Source organism: Tubulanus polymorphus, chromosome 8, assembly GCF_964204645.1.
Source record: "Tubulanus polymorphus chromosome 8, tnTubPoly1.2, whole genome shotgun sequence".
NCBI lineage: Eukaryota > Metazoa > Nemertea > Palaeonemertea > Tubulaniformes > Tubulanidae > Tubulanus > Tubulanus polymorphus.
In genome coordinates this window covers 11041518-11063061 of record NC_134032.1, presented here as the reverse complement: position 1 = coordinate 11063061, position 21544 = coordinate 11041518, and the positions used below count along the sequence as shown (strand labels likewise).

The following is a 21544-nucleotide window of genomic DNA, read 5'->3' as shown; positions in this document are numbered from 1 at the left end:
TGAGGTAATTGATCTGAGACTTTATAGAGACGCACAGGTGTATCGATTGTGAAGCCGTTATCATTGTTGTGTTCCGTGCGCTTCAACATCATTGAGCTTTGCTAGATCCGACGACTAAATGCTTCGAAACGTTACCTGCCCGAAACAAGCCAGATTTTGGGTCACGCTGTTCATACACGCGCCCTTACAAGTAGTGTCGCTGATCTCGGGAGTTATATCGACGATCGTCTTCACGGGAATGGCGAAGAAATCGAATTCCGTTTCTATCGTTACTCTACGGTACTATACAGGAATCGACTGTCTTGCGCTGATAGCCAAGCTGTCGAAGGGAGGAATTCGATATTTAGTGGCTTACATTATCATGGGAAATGGAGCTTTTTACGTTATATCTCAAGAAATGATGCCCCACATGCTTTCATTTACGATTACCCCTAGTACAATCCTCGAGATGAATTCAATTTGGACTGTGGTTTATATTTTATTCGTAAGGATGATCAATGTATTTTTTCCGCTAAGCGCGTTATCGTGGCTTACGATCCGTAGAACATGGATCATGGCGTGTCTGTTGAGTTTGTCAATTTTTCTCGTTAACATGTTTCGGTTTTTCCAGATAGATGTGAAAAGTAAATATACATGCCCATATGGCAAACCGGGATATCTTTTAAGTTTTATACCGAATACTGGTCAAATACGACGCCTTCACGCCTTCACATTGGATAGTATTATCCCTTTGTTTACCATAACCACCTTGTCTCTGCTAATTTTATGCAAGGTTATCACTCGAAAGCACACATCGAGTTCAAAGGAACATTCCAGCAATCAAGCAGTGAAGATGATATTCATGGTCGTGGGTGTTGTCTTTGTAGTGACGTTACCCAAAGGAGTCAGTAGATGTCTTATCGCGTTTAAAAGGATGAAATTATTGAAGTACGCTTACGAAGTAGAGGTTGGAATGGTCTCTAATACATTAAGGGATCTAACGTCTTTTGTAAACATGTGCTTGTTCATATTTTCCAGTCCGAAATTTCGTTCATCGTTTATTCGATGCTGCAGTTAGTTGCACAACCCCGCGTAAGCATTACCGCAGCTCGGGCTGGACAATCCGTAAGGATACTCATATTCTTCAGTATCCGGTTGGCGAAGTGGTTGACTAGAAGTCTGTTGCAGTACGCATGGACAGAAGATACTCTGGCGTGGTTTCCATACACAAGTGGCTGTCCAATATCAATAGTAGATAAAAACCCACAATAAAAAGAAAAACTATCTGGTAGCTTAACGTTTCAACTCAATTCTATGAGCCATTTGGTTGGCACCTCTTAACAGTGTATGTGTTATTCACGTAGAAATTGCTAGTATTCTGGTGTGCAAGATCCGTAGGCAGCACTTTCATAGTTTACCAGCGGCAGCGCGCAAGTCAAATAAGATTAATCAGGGAAATAAGCACTATCAAAGTAGGATTCAAACATTTATTGTAGAAATAGTCGAAGGAAAAATGAAAACTCATGATATTCGAATACCTATAATGACCTCGATATCCCTCTCACAAATGGGATACCGGCGCTCTCCAGATGGCACAACAAAACACTGGGTTATTTGTAGTGAAAATCCATTCATTTTTAATGAAATTTGAACTTGATTTTTAGGCTGCCAAATGCGTAAGTTATCAAACAAGTCATCAAATAGATATAAGATCGACTTTCTCACTCAGTCGGGGTATGGTATAGTTTTAACTGGAAACTGATTTGTTAATGAGAAAGATCAATTTGAATTTAATTGAAGTGTAGAAGGATATTGAATAGCGGTAACCCAGTGCTATACTAGTTATCCTGCCGGATCATCGCTGTATCCTCTTTTACCAGAGTAGCGTTGCCGGTACCGTGATCTCTGCAAAAAGTTTCTACGATATCGTACACCATAGAATATGAATGGTGGTAGAAAAATCTCCGAAATAGATGCGTTATTACATATGTCTGCAGGACATACCGCTTATTATACGTCCCCAGGATGCTTAACCGCAATTATGCTCAGATTTAACTTCGAGCAATTGAGGTAATTGATCTTAGACGTTATAGAGACGCACAGGTGTATCGATTGTGAAGCCATTATCGCTGTTGCGTCCTGTGTGCTTCAACATCATTGAGCTTTGCTAGATCCGACGACTAAATGCTTCGAAACGTTACCTGCCCAAAACAAGCCAGATTTTGGGTGACGTTGTTCGTACACGCGCCCATACAAGTAGTGTCGCTGATCTCGGGAGTTTTATCGACGATCGTCTTCACTCGAATGGCGAAGAAATCGAATTCAGTTTCTCTCGTTACTCTACGGTACTATACAGGAATCGACTGTCTTGCGCTGATAGCGAAGCTGTCAAAGGGAGGAATTCGATATTTAGTGGCTTACATTATCATGGGAAATGGAGCTTTTTACGTTATATCTCAAGAAATGATGCCCTACGTGCTTTCATTTACGATTACCCCTAATACCATCCTCCAGATGAATTCAAATTGGACTGTGGTTTATATTTTATTCGTAAGGATGATCAATGTATTTTTTCCGCTAAGCGCGTTATCGTGGCTTACGATCCGTAGAACATGGATCATGGCGTGTCTGTTGAGTTTGTCAATTTTTCTCGTTAACACGTTCCGGTTTTTCCAGATAGATGTGAAAAGTAAATATACATGCCCATATGGCAAACCGGGATATCTTTTTGGTTTTATATCGAATACTGGTCAAATACGACGCCTTCACGCCTTCGTATTAGATAGTATTATTCCTTTGGTTACCATAACCACCTTATCTCTGCTAATTTTATGCAAGGTCGTCGCTCGAAACCATGAATCGAAACTCGCGAGTTCAAAAGAACATTCCAGCAATCAAGCAGTGAAGATGATATTCATGGTCGTGGGTGTTGTCTTCGTAGTGACGTTGCCCAAAGGAGTCAGTAGATGTCTTACTGCGTTTAAAAGGATGAAATTATTGAAGTACGCTTACGAATTGGAGGTTGGAATGGTCGCTAATACATTAAGGGATCTAACGTCTTTTGTAAACATGTGCTTGTTCATATTTTCCAGTCCGAAATTTCGTTCATCGTTTATTCGATGCTGCAGTTAGTTGCACAACCCCGCGTAAGTATTACCGCAGCTAGGGCTGGGCAATCTGTAAGGATACTCATATTCTTCAGTATCCCGTTGGCGAGGTGGTTGCCTAGAAGTCTGTTGCAGTACGGATGGACAGAAGATACTCTGGCGTGGTTTCTTGGCACTGAAGATCATTATCGTTAGTGCGTATCTGAACATTCGGTTATGTTTGTGATAATCGTGCAAACCTTAGAAAATGTACACTAAATACATGTGAGATGAATAATCTTTACCGCTTTATTCAGGAAATCCTTATCCAGTATTCCAGTAGTATTCAAGGTTTTAGGGTGCCAGTCGTCTGATCGGTTATGAAAATTGCATCGATGTTGAAGCAATGATTCTCAATTAACGTTCTTTTTAAGTCATCCGCTGGAGACTTAAGGCTTTCTGCTCCTTTAAGTTGTCTGTCCGCTCCTTTGGCAATCCTAGGAGATTTCATAGTACTATTAATATTTTACAGCGCCCCGATGGATATTACGAGAGAACTGCTGGTATAGGCGCATGCCGTGTCCGAACCCGCTTTTGAGTTAGCTAGCTTGGGAGGCCGGCAAATACCTACCCAAACCTGGTCAGAGCGCTTGCATTGATCTAACTAACCAATTTTCTCAGACGTAAATGCAGTCCTGTCTTTGAGAACTTATGTTTAAATTGCCTTTTGAAGTGACATCAGATTTTTTTCAGTGTATTGAGAAAATTAACCATCTTACCTTTGCTGACATATGATTTCTGTTTTAGTATGATAAACCCAGAGCTGATAAATGTAACGAGTGTCCGCTGGGTTTAAGTTGTACTGATCCAACTTCAAAGCCCCAAATATGTCACCCGGGATCTTATGGCCTTTGTTTGTTACAGATCCCGTTTATAGCTGTACCTCCTAGACTATCAGGGTTTACCCTTATCGGAGGATTGCCGCACCTTTACAATGTACGCATTATTCACATAAGTCAAATAAGAGATGGATTTTCTGATGGCCGATTGTAATCAGTGGACAGTTAGTAGTACCAATCTCATAAAGATAGAAGGTACGGCTCAAGTATAAAATATGGTGGTCCAACGGCCTTTTTGCCTTACGTATCAATACGCATAATGCAGACCAAAGATCTGGCAATCTTAACATTCCCGACAATCCCGACATACCGGCACTCCCGACATATCGGCAATCCGACATACCGGCACTCCCGACATACCGACACTCCCGACATACCGGCAATCCGACATACCGACACTCCCGACAAACTGGCATTCCGGCAATGCTGCAAACCTATATACAGACATTCCTGTCCAGTTGTTTTGAGAATATATATTTGTAAGGCTGGGGCGTTCGGTTTCTAATAATCCCCTGTAGAGAGATGCTGGGATCACGGGGCGTTCGGTTCCTATCAATCCCCTGTAGAGATACCGGGATGGTGGGGCGTTTGGTTCCAGTATTCCCCTGTATAGAGTTGCTGGGATCGTGGGGTGTTTGGTTCCTAATATTCCCCTGTACAGAGTTGCTGGGATCGTGAGGCGTTTGATTCCTAATATTCTCCTGTACAGTGGTGCTGGGATCGTGCAATGTTTGGTTCCTAATATTCCCCTAGGATCGTGGGGCGTTCGGTTCTTGATATTCCCCTGTACAGCAGTGCCGGGATCGTGGGGCGTTCGGCTGTAGAGAGGTGCTGGGATCGTTGTATGTCGAATTGTTGGGTATGTCGGATTGCCGGTATGTCAAAATGTCGGGTATGTCCGATTGCTGGTATGTCGGGAGTGTCGGAATGTCGGGATTGCCGATGTTAAATACAAATACAGAATTATGAACCAGATCACTCTTTCATTTTATCTTAAGCTTCCGCAATGAGGGACTATATAACCATATTTTATACTTGATCCGAAGGTACGCTCTATGTGGAATGATTAAACTAAGCTCTTTTTATCCATCAGGGTTCGAAGCTGGAACACCTGGGCCCGGTTTTATAGGCTAGTGTTAGCTTTAACCTTGGGGCTAACATTTTCAATTGAGTTAGCCCCCCAGGTTAAGATAATACATGTACCAGCCTATCAAACTGGGCCATGTTGTTTATCCTCACCCACTTGGATTTGGTAGCAGCCAACTGGTTTGAACCACAGACGGTCAAACGCAGCAGGCAGATCTCAAGCATTTATTGTTAAAATAGTCATTGGCAAAAAGATATAACATCTTCACGATTGATAGAACACTATATCCGTGTTGACGCGATGTAGAGAGAATCCCACAATGATAAGGAAAAAGTCAGAAAATGTAAGGAATCTTCAGGAATAATGAAAACATTCAGAAAACATCTGCTCAGCCTGCAGCCATGTTAACAGTGGATCCAGTCTCGTGTTTCTGTTATTTCAGTGTCCACGATATTTGAATATCCTCTCAACAGCTCTAAATGCATCCTTCTCACAAATTGTCTGTAAAAGTTTCCGACATCATCACACTACGGTAAAGGAAGAGTGAACTACCGGTACTCACAGAAAAATCAACGGATAGATGTATTACCGCGTGTGTCCGCGGGACATACGTGCGACTATTTTAGGTCCCCGGGCCAATTATTACTGCTATTATGTTCAGACGTGACTTCCATATGTTCTCTTCGAGCAATAGAGAAAATTGCTCGTACGTGGATGTTATGAACTCACGGATGTATCGATCGTAGAGCTATAATCAGCATTATTTTCGCCATCGTCGCTGGTTATTCCTAAACTTCTCTGCCATCCGAACTAAATGGTTCGAAACGTCACATGCGCGAAGCTGAGACCGAGATTTTGGGTGACGCTGTTCGTACACGCGCCCTTACAAGTAGTGTCGCTGATCTCGGGAGTTATATCGACGATCGTCTTCACGCGAATGGCGAAGAAATCGAATTCCGTTTCTCTCGTCACTCTACGGTACTATACAGGAATCGATTGCGTCGCAGATATAGCGAAGCTGTTGAAAGGGGGAATTCGATATTTAGCGTCCTACGTTATCTCGGGAAATGGTGCTTTTTACGTCGAATCGCGAGAAACGATGCCGTTCATGCTTTTATTCATAATGGTCCCAAACGCGACCCTGCAGATGAATAGAAGATGGTCTGTGGTTTATATTTTATTCGTAAGGATGATCAATGTATTTTTTCCGCTAAGCGCGTTAACGTGGTTTACGATCCGTAGAACATGGATGATGGCGTGTCTGTTAAGTTTGTCAGTTTTTCTCATGAACTTGTTTCGTTTTTTCCAGATCGTTTACGTGAAAAGTGAGCGCACATGCCCATACGGCGAGCCGGGGTATATTTTCGATCATATTCCAAATACCGGTCATATACGACGCTATCATGCCTTCATATTCGGCAGTCTTATTCCACTTTTCGCCATGATAACCCTATCTCTGTCGATATTGTACAAAGTCGTTGCTCGCAAACACGAAACGAAGCTCACGAGCGCGAAAGAATATTCCAGCGATCAAGCGTTGCGGATGATATCCTCGGTCGTGGCTGTTGTCATCATGACGTCAGCACCTGATGCGGTCAATAGATATCTTATCGCATTAAAACGGATGAAATTGTTAAAGTACGAATACGAAGGCGATGTTACAAATGTTGTTAATATGTTGAGGGATATCACCTCTTTCGTGAATACGTGCTTGTTCATATATACTAGTCAAAAATATCGTTCGTCGTTAATCCGATGTTGCAGGTAGTTAGACAATCATGCTAGTATTATTGGAGGCTGGGTACTCTTGTTAGGGTACGCAGTATTCACATAAAAGACAATCATACCCGTTTTCTCCAGCAAGGTGGTTGACTAGAAGCCTTTGCAGTACGCAAGGATAAATTTTGTTTGTTTGTTTGGCTTTTCGTCGCTTGGATCTTGGTTTTCCGAGACTAACCCCTATTAGATTGTCTGTTCATTTAAGCGCTGAATTCCGCCGAGTGATCCATTTTTATCAACCAATAGGATGTATTGTTGATATCATGTGATTTGTTAACTCTCTCGCACTAAGTGCCAGTCGCTGACCGAATTTGGTTTGATCGCTACGTGTGCCCTCTCGTATCGGGCGTATAAATTCGTCAGCGAATTTAATCGTCGCTATCGTGTGTACCTTTAGTGCATATCTGATATTCAGATATGTTCGTGATAAAACCATACAAAGAGAGAAGTACATTTATGTGGGATGAATAAACTATTCTGCATTATTCAATAAATTCTTATCCGGTATTCGATTCAGCGTTTTAGGATGCCAACCTTCCTAATCGGTTATGAAAATTGAATTGATACTGAATCAATAATTCGTGATTAACATTCTTTAAGTCATCTGAGGCTTTAGGCTTCCGCTCCTTTAACTTGTCTGTCCGCTCTTTCGGCAATCCTAGGAAAGTTCTTAACACCATTGATATTTTACAGTGCCCCGATGGATATTACAAGACAATTTCCGGGACTGGTGCGTGTACACCATGTCTGAAAGGTTACCAGTGTTCGAACCCGCTGTTGAGTCCTCAAGCTTGTGAGGCGGGCAAATACCAGTCCAAAACTGGTCAGAGCGCTTGCATTGATGTAACTATCTAACCAATTTTCTGAGTAATAAATGCAGGGAACAGTTTTTGAGAAACAATGTTTAAATTGCCTATTGAAGTCATATCTTATCAAACCCTGCATTTTTGCTCGGTGTATTTCCAAGAATTAAAAAGCTGTCTCACTTTTTCCGATGTAACGGTATCTAACCAAGAAACCGTGAAACTTTCGGCTTAATTTCAGTGCGCGACTGGTTTTTACAACGATAAACCTGAAGCCGTTAAATGTAATGAATGTTCGCTGGGTTCCAGTTGTGCTGATCCAACTTCAATGCCCCAAATATGTGGCCCTGGTGAATACCAGCCCAATACAGGGCAGACTGCTTTGATCTCAAAAAAGATGTTTGTTGCGTATTTTGTGTGACGGTTAATGTTTTTTTCCAGTGTCCTGTTGGGTATTTCAAAAACAGTACAGGCACCGATTCGTGTACGGTGTGCCCAGTCGGGCATCGTTGCTCCGATCCTAAAGCCTCGCCCGTGCCGTGCGCGCGCGGTGAACACCAGCCCAGCACCGGAAAAACTAACTGTCTCAACGTAACTATTTGAACTAACTGTCTGTATTTTGATTCTGCCGCGAAATGTGGACAGAAAAATAAGTCTGCCTTAAAATTATGTCTTGAATTAAACTAACTTTTACTCAACAATCAGTGAACAACTGCTTTCTAATAACCATTGATTAAACACTCTCAGTGTTGTAAAGATGATATGAAATCTTACACTTACAATGAAAAGAGTCTGGAATGTTTCCTTGACCTAATACCTATTACCATCGTTGTTTTGTGAATAGTGAAACGCTGAATAAGCGCGATAATCCATTCCAACGATAATCATACGAATAATAGCCTTCGAGATGTCTCGCATCCAGATTTTGTATAAAAATTTCTATGTTGTGTATCTTGTGTGATGGTTAACATTTTTTTCCAGTGTCCCGCCGGATTTTTCAAAACTAGTCCGGGCGCCGATTCGTGTAAGGCGTGCCCGGTCGGGCATCGTTGCGCCGATCCTAAAGCCGCGTCCGTGCCGTGCGCGCGTGGCGAATACCAGCCCAGCACCGGAAAAACTAACTGCTTAAACGTAACTAACTATTTCATCTGTTATTCATCTTTTCACTAATAAAAAAACATGTAAATATGCGTGCTATATTTGTCATCGATATAGCTGTCTAAAATGACGTCACGTCTAAATATTAACTAACTTTAATGCTAGAATTTAAACTTGCAATGACTGCTTCCTAACTTCGGCAAAATTATTTTCTACCGCAAGGCTGAACAATCTAACGATTAATCGTGTGGCTTAATTTCAGTGTGCAGCCGGGTTTTACAATACTAATCCTGCAGCTGATAACTGTACGGAGTGTCTGGTGGGCTCGAGTTGCGCGGATCCAACGTTAGCGCCCCAACCGTGCGGCCCTGGTGAATACCAACCCAGTACTGGGCAGCCTGCTTGCATCAGCGTAACTATCTAATCATTGATTCCATGATCTCTGAAATTATCTTTAAAATGTGTTTGCAAAATATGATTTTAGTTTTCATTTTATTCTAGTGCCCTGCCGGGTATTTCAAAACCAGTACGGGCACCGGTTCGTGTACGGTGTGCCCAGTCGGGTATCGTTGCGCAGATCCTAAAGCCGCGTCCGTGCCGTGCGCGCGCGGCGAATACCAACCCAGCACCGGAAAAACTAACTGCTTAAATGTAACTAACTATTTTATCTATTATGGTAACTGTAATCTGTGTCTTCATTTTCCTGCAAAATATTTCTGTCTTTGGAATGCTTGAAAATATGCGTACTATATCAAAATAAATCTGCCTGTCCAGAAATACACAGGGTCCCCACGACTCCTTGATTCCTTAAAAACTGCTTTTAAACTGAAAAATGCAGCGAAATACCCAGAACTCCTTCAATTTTGAGAAATAGGCTATTAGAAATGTATGTAGTTGTACAGAAGACTACCCCTAAATCAATTCTCTACGCAATTAGGTGGTTACTGAATTAGAAACTGAACCAGTATAAAGGGTAAAAATTTGCTTACAAAACCACTGAATTACTAGTTTACTGAGATAAACAGCACCAATTTAGGAGGAGTCCACAGTAGTTGGGATGAATGTGATGTTTGAAATTTGAAATTTCTCCTTGAAAATTCCTTATTATATCATGAAATGACCCTGATACGTCTAAAAGGAAAATTAGTTAACGTAACGTAAATATTTTCCGTCACTTTTGAGTGATTTAAATTCGACTAACATGAGTGAATCAAAAACTCACAACTTAACATCTCAGGGTAATATAACTAACTCATGTGCCGTAAAATGTCTTATTTTCAGTGCCCAGCTGGGTTTTATAATACGGACCCAGCTTCTGATAAGTGTACCGAGTGTCCACGGGGTTCTAGCTGCTCCGATTCGAAATCGACGCCCCAGCTGTGCGGTGCGGGCCAATACCAGCCCGAGCTGGGCAAATCTGCTTGCATAAACGTAACTATTGCCACTTATGCTTTAACGAACTAATGAATGAAAATGCATTGCAACTTGACGAAATATAATCACTTAACCTTAACTTTAAGATGCACCTAAATCATCCAAACTTGTTGTATTGCTGAGGTCTGTTGTATTACGAGATGGGATTTATTTCTCAAAGAATTGTATTGTTAATTTAAAAATGTTTTGTATTTCAGTGCGCTCCGGGATATTACTTTACGGGCACGGGCGCAGTGACCTGTACGCAGTGCCCAGCTGGATCGAAATGTCCGGATAGCACCGCGGAGCCTGTCGCTTGCGCAACTGGAGAGGTATATATCGATAACTTTGGGGGAGGCCGGTTTTATCAACCAGTTCCTACTTAATAAAAGTGTATACGGCATGAAGGGCCAAATTTGATGTGTATCAAAAAGAAGAATTTATCCCAGTTTTTTCATTGCTTGAAAAAAATGTTCTCATTGGTTACAGTATTCAGAAACCGGAGCAACCATCTGCACGGCCTGCCCTCCTGGAACTAGCTGCGGAGGAGCCAATCAACCTGCCCTTTGTACTGTAAGTATTCAACCTTTTACTAAAACAAAAGAACAACTTTCAGATCTAACCCAACGATTTGGAATATGGATTTTGAATTTGGTGGTGTATCATTGTAGTAGACCTAGAGTAACTTCGACACCAATATCGTGTTCATTTCAACCCACTGTAGTTGTAGAACTGTCGGTTTTAAACCATCGGTTAAATCCAGAATCTAAGGAATCCATTGGATTGGCTTTCTCAAACGTTTTGATTCGAATATCTTTGTGTAAAACTTGGACCTTTATTTGATAGAATCGAAGTAAATACTTTGACGTGAATTGATAAATGTAAAATCCTACAATTGTTCAAAGACTAAAAGGTCTTTCTAAAATACTAGAAATATTTTGGTTGATTCCTAAACCGCCTTCTTCAGTCTAAAATCAAATGATATGTCAAATGAATATGCAGTAAATATAGAATCGTGAATTCAACATGAATTATTTCAGGCTGGTCAGTACTCGAACGGTTCGAGTTGCGTAGATTGTCCGACGGGCTCCGCCTGCCCGAACCCGCTTCTTCAGCCGGTCACCTGCGCCACGGGCACGTATCAAGATCAACCCGGGCAGACGTCTTGCGCGAGTTGCCCGACGGGTAAATCGTGCTCGGACGTATCGACGACGCCGGCCGCCTGCTCGCCTGGCACGTATAGTCTGTTGGGGCAGACGGATTGCTCGGTAAGTTTCGTTTCCAATGATCATTCTCGATCTGTTCCCCGTTTGAAACTTTAGACATTCAAACTGAGCCTAGAACCCTCGGCCCGGTTCCGTAGTCGAGACTTTAGTCTAAAAGTGGTCTTAAATCTTAAGATCTTAGGTTGTTAGATTGTCTTAACTTCGTTTTAAATCTAACCCATGAACTGGCCACTGGGGTTGAATATTGGGACCCTACTTCAAAGCGGTCTTCAAAATACGGATGAAAATTTTTCATATTATTATTTTTGACGAATTTCAGTCGTGTCAGGATGGATTTTACAGCACCGGTTCGGCGACGACTTGCTCGATTTGTCCGGCCGGACAAGAATGTATTCAAGGCTCGAGTCCTGCTGATTGTTCGGCTGGGACGTACAGCCAACAGGGACAGTCGACCTGTACTGCTTGCGATTCAGGTATGAGTTCTATGTTTTTTCAAAATGAAGAATGGTTTCATGTCTATAAAAGCCACGTGTTTTTAGACTGGTTTCAACTTGAGCCACATAGACCTGGTAGTCCTTTGTTCAACTCAAATTATTTCTTTTTCGTGTCAAATTTTTAAATGATTACTCTGGAATTGGGTCCAGGGTCTTGTTTTGAATGATCAAATTGCTTCTCAGTTATCGGTCAAATACTCGCTTATTCAACCCTAAAGGTACATTTAAAAACTAAGAACTCGGACCGGATGATGTTTATGGCAGCCTTTTTACGATGTTATCTTCTTTGTTTCTGTGTAGGAACGTACAGTTCGAGCACCGCGGCGAGTTGTAGTTTGTGTCCGGCTGGAAAACACTGCAACGACCCGGCATCGCTGACCACCTGTCCCACCGGACAATACAGTTTAGGCGGAAAGGTAAAATATTAAGAACTGATTTTCGATTTCGAAAAATTTCGTCCAGCCCAGTTCACAGATTATCGACGAAATCCTTTGTCCGTGTTGTAAGGATAAGAATGATGATTTTATTTTCATCATTATGTCGTTACAAAGATTAATAATTTATATTATAAGGATTCATAGAGCTTATACGTACATAAAACGAGGGACAGTGCGTCCTAGGGCTTAAATTATAATCAAGGCACTGTGGCCGCTAATGTAGGATCATGAATTCAACCATCCAGGATTTTATAACAGGATCTATATCAGAATTTTATATTTTGGAACGGTAACAGGTAGTAAGTTGTACGCTGTGCCCGGCTGGATTCTCGTGTAACGATCCGAGCGTAGCGCCTGTCGTCTGCACGTCTGGGACTTATTCAACCGCCGGTCAGACGTCCTGCTCACCCTGTCCGGCCGGTAGTTCGTGTTTAGACCCCTCGAAAGCGGCCGTCACATGCGCGAACGGATATTACTCGGCTCGGGTAAGCCATTTGAGACAAATTTCGAAGAATTTTGTAATTCTCGCTTATAATTCTCAGAAATATTCTCAAAATTTGTTTCGCAAAATTTCAGGGTGGAGGTAGTTGTTTGATTTGCCCGGCTGGGTATAAATGCGACGTTGCCGGCAATCCGACGAACCCAAAGATACCGTGCCCATCTGGCGAATACAGCCTAGCCGGCGAATTGAGTTGTACCGCGTGCCCATCAGGGGCGATGTGCCCGTTTCCGAATATGGGCCCGATCGCCTGTCAGATCGGGCAACATACGAACGGCCTTCAAAAGCAAACGTCTTGTCAAGATTGTCCAGCCGGCTCGGCCTGTCCGAATCCAAGGTAAGATATTCTAAGCTACGCATGTTATGGAGTTATTTGGTACAGTTTTAACCATTTGACTGTTATTTTCGTTTAATACATCAATATTCCGCCTGTTTGTTATTTTCATCGATACGTTATTTTCGTTGATAGCAATGCTCCGTCTGCTTGTACGACTGGCGACTACAGTCCGGCTCGAGCGACGTCGTGCACGCGTTGTCCTCCGAGTTACGCCTGTTCTACTCCGTCCAGCGCTCCGAGCGCGTGCGTTCCCGGTACGTTCTCGGTCGGCGGTCAGGTGGCGTGTACAGCCTGTTCGGCCGGTTTCGCCTGTCCATCTACGAACACTAATACCGACATGAAATCCTGTTTATCAGGTAAGGAGTTAAATTCCCTGAGATGTTTCAACTATTGCAAGACCCAGTCTAACAATCTCAGAACACCTTATTCTAGGGGCTAAAATTATATTGACTTAACCCTGGAATATCCAATTTCAACTTGAGAACCCTGGGACTGGCTGCAAATCTACCATTTTATTGTGCCAAACAGCAATTAATTGATATTTTAGGTAAAATCTTTTGCAGTTTTCCATCGGGAGCCAACCGTACGGATCTTTTGAGCCCTGGGGCCGGTTGCATAGTCTATGTTTAGACTTACGACCAGTCTAAGACCAACTTTGTTCTATAGCCAATCTAACAATTTAAGACCAGTCTTTAGATTTAAGACCACTCTTGAACTGTCAGCTGGCCCCTGTTTCTAGTCTTCCTAATGTTTCATTCAGCGTAATTTCATCGATTTTCTGAAATCGCTATAAATCTCATCGAATTTTTGTGTTGTTTGAAAAAGAAATCTCAGTAATCTTCATTTGGCAGCTCTTGTAGATTTTGTAATTCGTTAATTCTATATTATTTATTGGTTATTTTCTAGGAACGTATTCAACCGGGAGTCAGTCGACGTGTACCGTTTGCCCGGCCGGATTCTATTGTCCTTCGACGACCGTCGCTACGGTAACGCCGTGTCCGTCCGGCACGTATTCGTTAGCCGGGTACAGCGAGTGCAGACTATGCGAGGCTGGCTGGCAGTGTACGAACGCTGACGGCACCGGAAACACGCAATGCGCGCCGGGCACGTATGCGCTGGCGAATAGCTCGTCGTGTACGCCGTGCCCGCCGGGTAAAGCTTGCCCTAGTCCGAGTTCCGATACGATGGTTACGTGCGTCGCGGGCACGTACTCGATCGGCGGGCAAAGTTCATGTACGACGTGCCCGCCGGGCTACGCGTGCCCGAGCACGACGGCCGCTACTAGGATTTTTTGTACGCTCGGAACGTTCAGCGCCGGTAAACAGGCGAGTTGTACGGATTGCGCGGCCGGGTTTTCCTGCCCGACGTCGTACGCGGCCATACAGATCATGTGTCCGTCGGGCACGTTTTCGGTGGGCGCAGCGAGCAAGTGTACGAAATGTCCGGCTGGCTCGGAATGCCCGTTGACGAACGTAACGGGTACCGTCTGCCCGGACGGTACCTATAGTCTGGATGGGCAGACGAAGTGTTTCACTTGTCCGGCGGGGTATAAATGCGCCAAGAAGAACGTGGACCCGGTAGCATGCGGATTAGGGAAATACAGGTATTGATTGCGTAGATGAAATTTTGATAATTTACCATCAATCGTTTACCAATCTATGATTTACAATGATTATGGTCATTTATTGATCAATTTATACGGAGCTGCCAACTGTTCCTGATTTTCAGTATTTTGTAACTGTCTTGAGAGATATTCTTTTTGATATTTTTGATGCATATAGAAATATGAAAGATGTTTGTGAAGGTCTTACCATTGATTACTGATTGATTTCTTTCATATTTCAATATTCGTAGAGTAGCCATGTAAACCGGGCTTAGAATATAGATGAGTAGTACTAGAGAGCTTAACTATAGGTTTGACGCACGAGCTTTCGCCACTAATGTATAGTAGCTTTATCACGGGAATGAGCTCTTTTTGTATTTCAATGAAATGTTACTGAAAAGAATTCAGCTTGTTACTGATAGCATTTTCGGTGGTCGGCAGTCCTGTGTATGTTGAAGATCTGTATTCAATCATAGAATTGCCAATACGTCTTGGCATAATTGATAGGATGTCCCCAAGTCTAAAGGTTGTACCAATAATGCGGGATTCCATTTAAAAGATGAACAATTCAATTCGAAATAAGCAATGCAATGTTTACAACACACAAGGGTCAAGAAAAAAAAGAAAGAACACTTATCCAATCTAATCGATTATGGAGTTCATTCATTTAATTTCCAGTGCTGCTGGGTCGATGGATTGTACGGACTGCTCTAAAGGCTACGCCTGTTCGGAGAGGAGTACAACCGCTACGCCACCCGGTGACGTCTGCCCACTAGGGTCGTACTGCGACAACGGTAAAGACATTACGAAATGTCCGAAAGGCAAATACGGCACGAAGGTCGGCGGAATTTCTGAGAACGACGCGTGTCAAACTTGTCCACAAGGTGACTAACTTCGTTTTTGAATGAAAAACATATTTTCACCGAACACAAATTTTTAATAAACTTATGAACTATTTTTCTCCGGTAGGGTTTTATTGCCGGGAAGGCACGGCCGGAACCCCGTCGCTGGTATGTCACCGTGGGTACTACTGCGAGGCTGGAAGTTGGTACCAGAAATCTCCGTGCCCGGCGGGCACGTATAATTCCTTGTTGAAGCAGTCGTCGTCATCGGCATGTTTGCCATGCCCGCCAGGTTTTGCTTGCTCCAAAGGAACTGGCAACCCATTTGCCGATGCTCTGATATGTCCATTGGGTCATTACTGCCCACAAGGAACTGGTAAAAAATAATTTTGAGTACATGATTTTGCGCTATTTAAGATTTCGATTTTTAAAAATTTCTTTTCTTATCCTAGGATCTGCGATTCCGTGTAAGGCGGGAACGTACACCGAGGAACGTGGCGCCACCAGGGAGGAGTTATGTAAACCGTGTCCGGCTGGTTATTACTGTAAAAGCGGAACGGCGTCGCCGACCGCTTGTCATCCGGGAACTTACAACCCGATGGTCAACCAGAAAGACATCGCCGCTTGCGTGGCATGCGTCGCCGGAAAGTCCTGCACGAAGTACGGCTTGACCGAACCGGATTATCCGTGTATGGAAGGCTACTACTGCCCGGGCGGTAACTACCGACCGAATCAGACCGAGTACGCCTGTCCGGCCGGGTCGTTTACGAATTTCATCAATCTCACCGCCGTCGAACAGTGCAAGAAGTGTCCGCCGCGCGTCGCCTGTTTAGAGGGCACGGGCGGACAGCAGAAACCGCCGGTCGCGTGTAGCGCCGGTCATTATTGCCCGGAGTCGACGGCCTTCCCGACGCAGCACCCGTGCCCGGCCGGCTCGTGGACGAATCTAACGAATTTGATGGAGGTGTCGGAATGTTTCGTTTGTCCGCGCGGTTATTTCTGTCCGCAAGCGTCGGCGATAGTCGACGATATTTGTCCGAAAGGTCACTGGTGCGCCGATGGTAAGCGAAACATTCAAATCTTTGCCATGAATTTTTGATAAAGTCGACCTACTTATGAAAACCTGCCAACCATTGATTAAGCACTATAATCAGTTGTGTGACCATATTATGTAGAAAATCCCAGGATGATAATGCAAAAATGATATAAAGAATGTTGCCTCGAGCTTGTGTGGTTTTTGCAACTTTTCGACAATATTCTGTTAGTTATCTTCAGGAATAGAATCCCACAATGATAACAAAAAAATGATATAAAGTCCGAAAATTTTTCCTAGAGGCAGTAGTTTTACGCAATGTTTCAACTTTATTCTAGTAATAGTCATCTTCAGAAATATAATCCCGCAGTTAAAGCAAATAAATAATTTAAAAATGTTTCCTTGAGCTATTAGTTCATACAACGTTTTGACTACCTAATAGTATATCCCATTAGACATCTTCAGGAATATTCCTAATATATATTCCTGCATCTTAACCCTTTTAGTGTGTCTACACCGCTGTGCGGTGTATAAATCGGTGATGGAATTTTGCTAGTACACTGCACTTAGTACACTGCACTGCAGTGTATTGATGTAATTGGTAATTAATAATTATCTCTCTTGAAAAATGGCAGCACGTGTCAAACATAGTGAACTATTAGTAACTAACAATACACCGCACCATGGTGTAGACGCACTATAGTGGTATTCCCGTTATTCAACACACTAGGGATGAATCTTCCAAATTTTTAGATTATCTCCAGCACTATAGGGGATTGATTAGTCAGCACTGAAAGGGTTAAGAGATAACCTTGTTCCTGGTGATAAGCGATAACTTGTGTTTGCTGAATGAGTTTGTCTCGTTGAGATGAAAAAGAATTTCCGATCGGATTTTTCAGGAACGAAGTCTGCGAATCAAAGCCCCTGTCACGCGGGGTCTTACAGCAATAAAGAAGGTCTCACCGCCTGGGAACAGTGCGTCGATTGTCCCGCCGGTAACTACTGTCCACAAGCGTCGATAAACCCAAGGAAATGTGTCGCGTAAGTACATGTATGAAGAAATGTCAGCAGCGATGTATTAGGGGGTCCAGTTACAGGGTGGCCACTGACCTGGAAAACCTGGGAAAACCTGGAAAACTCACGAAATCAGAATAATCTAGAAAAAATCAGGGAATTTGGCAAACTTCAATTTTCCGGAAAACTTGGGGAATTCGGATAATTCTACTTACCGTGTGTTGCATTATCAGTACGTGATTCCATGAAAAATTAAACCTAGAAATTCTTGCCGATTCACTTCTCAGGGAATTTTGTGTAATCACATGCGAAATCAGGGGAACTCAGGGAATTTTGAAATAGGTGGAAAGAGGCCACCTGTGAAAAAAAAAATAGTGAAAACTTTTTTTTGGAATTTTTTTATTCCCTTTACATTGTCTATGAGGATATAGTAGAAATAACAAACACGTGAATTGAAATTGATATCTTTTTTTTCAGCGGAACGTACAATCCGGATATAAAAGGTGTAAACACCGCTGCGTGTTTGCCGTGCGTCGCCGGTCACTACTGCCCTGGTAAAGCGAACGTCGTACCGATCATTTGCGATAAAGGAAAATTCTCGGCGGCGGGAGCATCCGTCTGCTCTCCGTGCGAACCGGGACATTACTGCGATCAGAACTCGACGACTCGCGCGTTCATGAGGTCCAGTCGTATTTGTCCGGCCGGAGTCGAATGTCCCGAAGGAACGGACCACGCGCCCGATTTAGTCCTCGACAAGTGTCGCCAAGGTCACTACTGCCCGCGCGGCGATGTCAACCCCTACCCGGTGCCGTGTCCGAACGGTACGTACAACGCGTTTTACGGCTTGCAAAAAGTCGCTGAATGTCAGGTTTGCCCGGCCGGCGAATATTGCGAACCGGAGGGCTTGACGGCCCCGGCTGGCCCGTGCCCGAATGGATATTACTGCCCAAAAGGCACCGGGGGTAAGAACAGCTTTCCGTGTTCAGTCGGATTTTTCCGTAATTCGGGCGCACGAGAATCGTTCCAGGATTGTACGGAGTGTATATCCGGGTTCTATTGCGACCGCGAAGGTCTTGGCGACCCGATCCCGTGCCCGCGCGGGCACTTCTGCGTCAGCGGCAGCACGCGTTACCAGCCGTGCCCACTCGGTACATACAGCAACTCGACCGGCCTCCGCCGCAGCACGGACTGCGCGCCGTGCCCCGCCGGCGAATATTGTGACGGAATCGCTCTGATCGAACCCGGCGGAAAGTGCGACGCCGGTTTCTACTGTCGCGAGAAGGCATACACGTCGGCGCCGCCAGATGGCGCCACCGGCGGCGTCTGCCCGCAAGGCGGTTTCTGCCCAGTCGGCACGAAATACATGGAAGCTTGTTCGCCGGGAAAATACAGCGCGCGCAAAGGCGCCAAGTCGGAGTTGGATTGTATTCCGTGCGAGCCAGGGTATTTCTGTGCCGGGTCGAGTAGCTCGCAGGCCACGCAGAAGTGTTCGGCCGGTTATTACTGCACAGGTGGCGCCAGCGTGGCGACGCAGTTCGAAACGCCGGTCGGACACTATTCGCAGGCTGGTGCCTTCAAGCCGGAGCCGTGCCCGACGGGCTCGTACACGTCGACAAAGCGAGCCGAGAAGTGCGTCGATTGCCCGCAGGGTTACTACTGTAACATCACCGGCACGGTTAAACCGATTATTTGCCCGGACGGCTACTACTGCCCGCCGCGTTCCGACCAGCCAACGCCCTGTCCGCGCGGCACGTATCTGAACAAGGCCGGCTCGTCGGAAGTCGGACATTGCAATAACTGTACGGCGGGGAAAGCGTGTGAATCGGTCGGCCTTTCGTTACCGGACGTCGACTGTTCAGCTGGATATTACTGTCCAAGTAAGTATAATCTTGTAAAATAGTTGGGATTAGTTCTAGTCTACATGATTATCATTGAGAGAAACCCACAATATCGATTTAAACAACTATTATTTTATTCTTACTTTCGGGTGAATTCCTTCCACCCATAATCAGAGTTTATTTGAAAGTCAGTTAATAATAATAATCGTAATAATGATAAAAATCTGTTACTGACATATTTCTCTGTATACCAAAATTCACGGGCGCTATTAATGGTCAAATAAGTTACTGATAAGCCTGCAGGAAAAGTGAACACTTCAGCAAGAGTTACAGTTATATAAACCCTGAAGATGGAGATGTACTATAGCTGGGTTCTGGAAAAGTGAAAGTAAATTTTTGAAATATATTTTCTTGCAGCCGGTAGTGAGACGTCTCGTCCGCCCGACTCGCTGTGTCCGCCCGGATACTACTGTCCGCTGGGTACGGCCGACTATTCGCTGAATCCGTGTCCGAACGGCACGTACAGCAACTACAGCGGCAACGTCGCCGAGCAAAACTGCTCGGCTTGCGATCCCGGTGAATTCTGCGGCGAACCGGCCCTGCTCGCGCCGAACGGTATCTGCGCCGCCGGGTACTACTGTCGGACGGGCGCGAAGTCGGCGATGCCGAATGACGGCGGACAGACGGGCGGGCCCTGTCTCGTCGGTCACTACTGTCCGAAAGGAACGGGTAAGATTCTTGATTAATGAACTTCCTGCAAATGCAGCTTTTAGCGTTGCTTTTGACGAGGACAGTGTAAAGTTTAAACTATTGCGTAATTGACGATCCATTTGTACTGCTAAACATTGATATAGATGCTATCATGCTTTCTTTTTGGAACACGCATGGAAAATCAGGGAATACTCACGTGATTTATAAATTGAGCTGACAGTCGCCAACCTGATCCTCCTACTATTGTGGTTGGCAATAACACTACTTAAGGCATTGATATTTTACTCGGGTGTTGCAATTATTTTCAGGTAACTCTATACGCTGTCCACCGGGCTCGTTTACCAATATGACCGGCATGTCGAGCTGTTTCGGCTGTCCGCCCGGTTACTACTGCGTCAACGGCGACGATTACATACGCTGCCCGCGAGGTCATTATTGTCCGGGCAACACGACATCCAGTCAGCCGGCGTGTCCGCGTGGAACTTATAACGATCAACTCGGTAGGCTGCAGGGCTGTGCGATATTTTCCAGAAAAAAAAAAACTGAAAAGCTAAAAGTCTTTTTAATTCAGTTGAACTTGATTTGGCCCTTTCAGTTCTGACTCCTTGATACCCAAAAGTAGGGGATATAATTAGAAAATTTAAAGAAATTCCGTCCCCAGTGCTCTGAATAACAGGCATACAACTATAGGGCATCTATACCATGCTGCGAGTATTGTTAGTTACTAATATTTAACTGTGACAGTTGCTGCCATTTTTCAATCGGAATTAAAAGCTAATTACTAATATCATCAAGGGTTAAGAGCCAATGAATTTCAGAGCTAGACAGTATATCTACCAAAATAGGGATAAGATAAATCGGAATTAATCCGCGAAATGATTGCGGAGCCCAGCAATTTAAAGGACTGGCTAGGAAAGGGTTAACTCGATATTCGGCTTTCAGGTATGACGCAGGAATCTGACTGTGCCGGATGTAAAGGTGGATACTACTGCTATAAGATCGGAGCGACCAGTTTCGACGCCAGTTTATCGAACACCGGAACAGGAAAATGTGCCGCGGGCTATTACTGTAAACTTGGTGAGTATAATGGCGAGAATTTTAATTGAGGAATGGTTGAAAAATGTAAAAACTTTTTGAAGCTATTTCCATATACTGGTATGGAATCGTCAGGGGCCAGTTTCATAGTCAGGCTGAGACTTGAGTCGGGTCTAAGACCAACTCAGTTCTATAGCCTATCTAACAAACTAAGATCAGTCTTGATATTGACGACCGTGATTTTGGTCTTAAGTCTCAACTATGGAGGTTTTAGCTTAGTTTCAACCACTTCGAAATCAAATGATGAGAAATATCTCGACTGTAATCGATG

The 21544-nt window shown here is 44.0% G+C and overlaps 1 protein-coding gene across 1 annotated transcript in view; it reads left to right on the top strand.

Moving 5' to 3' along the window:
* LOC141910353 (uncharacterized) overlaps positions 1–21544 on the top strand; it is a 100610-nt gene that overhangs the window by 19600 nt on the left and 59466 nt on the right. Inside the window, exons 10-30 of the mRNA XM_074801087.1 lie at positions 8615–8764; positions 8994–9143; positions 9233–9382; positions 10013–10162; positions 10363–10476; positions 10634–10717; positions 11185–11412; positions 11690–11843; positions 12165–12280; positions 12598–12786; positions 12878–13137; positions 13270–13493; positions 14044–14740; positions 15419–15624; positions 15710–15958; positions 16035–16643; positions 17515–17656; positions 18107–19506; positions 19885–20196; positions 20487–20678; positions 21121–21255. Of these exons, the coding sequence (XP_074657188.1) occupies positions 8615–8764; positions 8994–9143; positions 9233–9382; positions 10013–10162; positions 10363–10476; positions 10634–10717; positions 11185–11412; positions 11690–11843; positions 12165–12280; positions 12598–12786; positions 12878–13137; positions 13270–13493; positions 14044–14740; positions 15419–15624; positions 15710–15958; positions 16035–16643; positions 17515–17656; positions 18107–19506; positions 19885–20196; positions 20487–20678; positions 21121–21255 (5911 nt within the window). The remainder of the gene's footprint in view (positions 1–8614; positions 8765–8993; positions 9144–9232; positions 9383–10012; positions 10163–10362; positions 10477–10633; positions 10718–11184; positions 11413–11689; positions 11844–12164; positions 12281–12597; positions 12787–12877; positions 13138–13269; positions 13494–14043; positions 14741–15418; positions 15625–15709; positions 15959–16034; positions 16644–17514; positions 17657–18106; positions 19507–19884; positions 20197–20486; positions 20679–21120; positions 21256–21544) is intronic.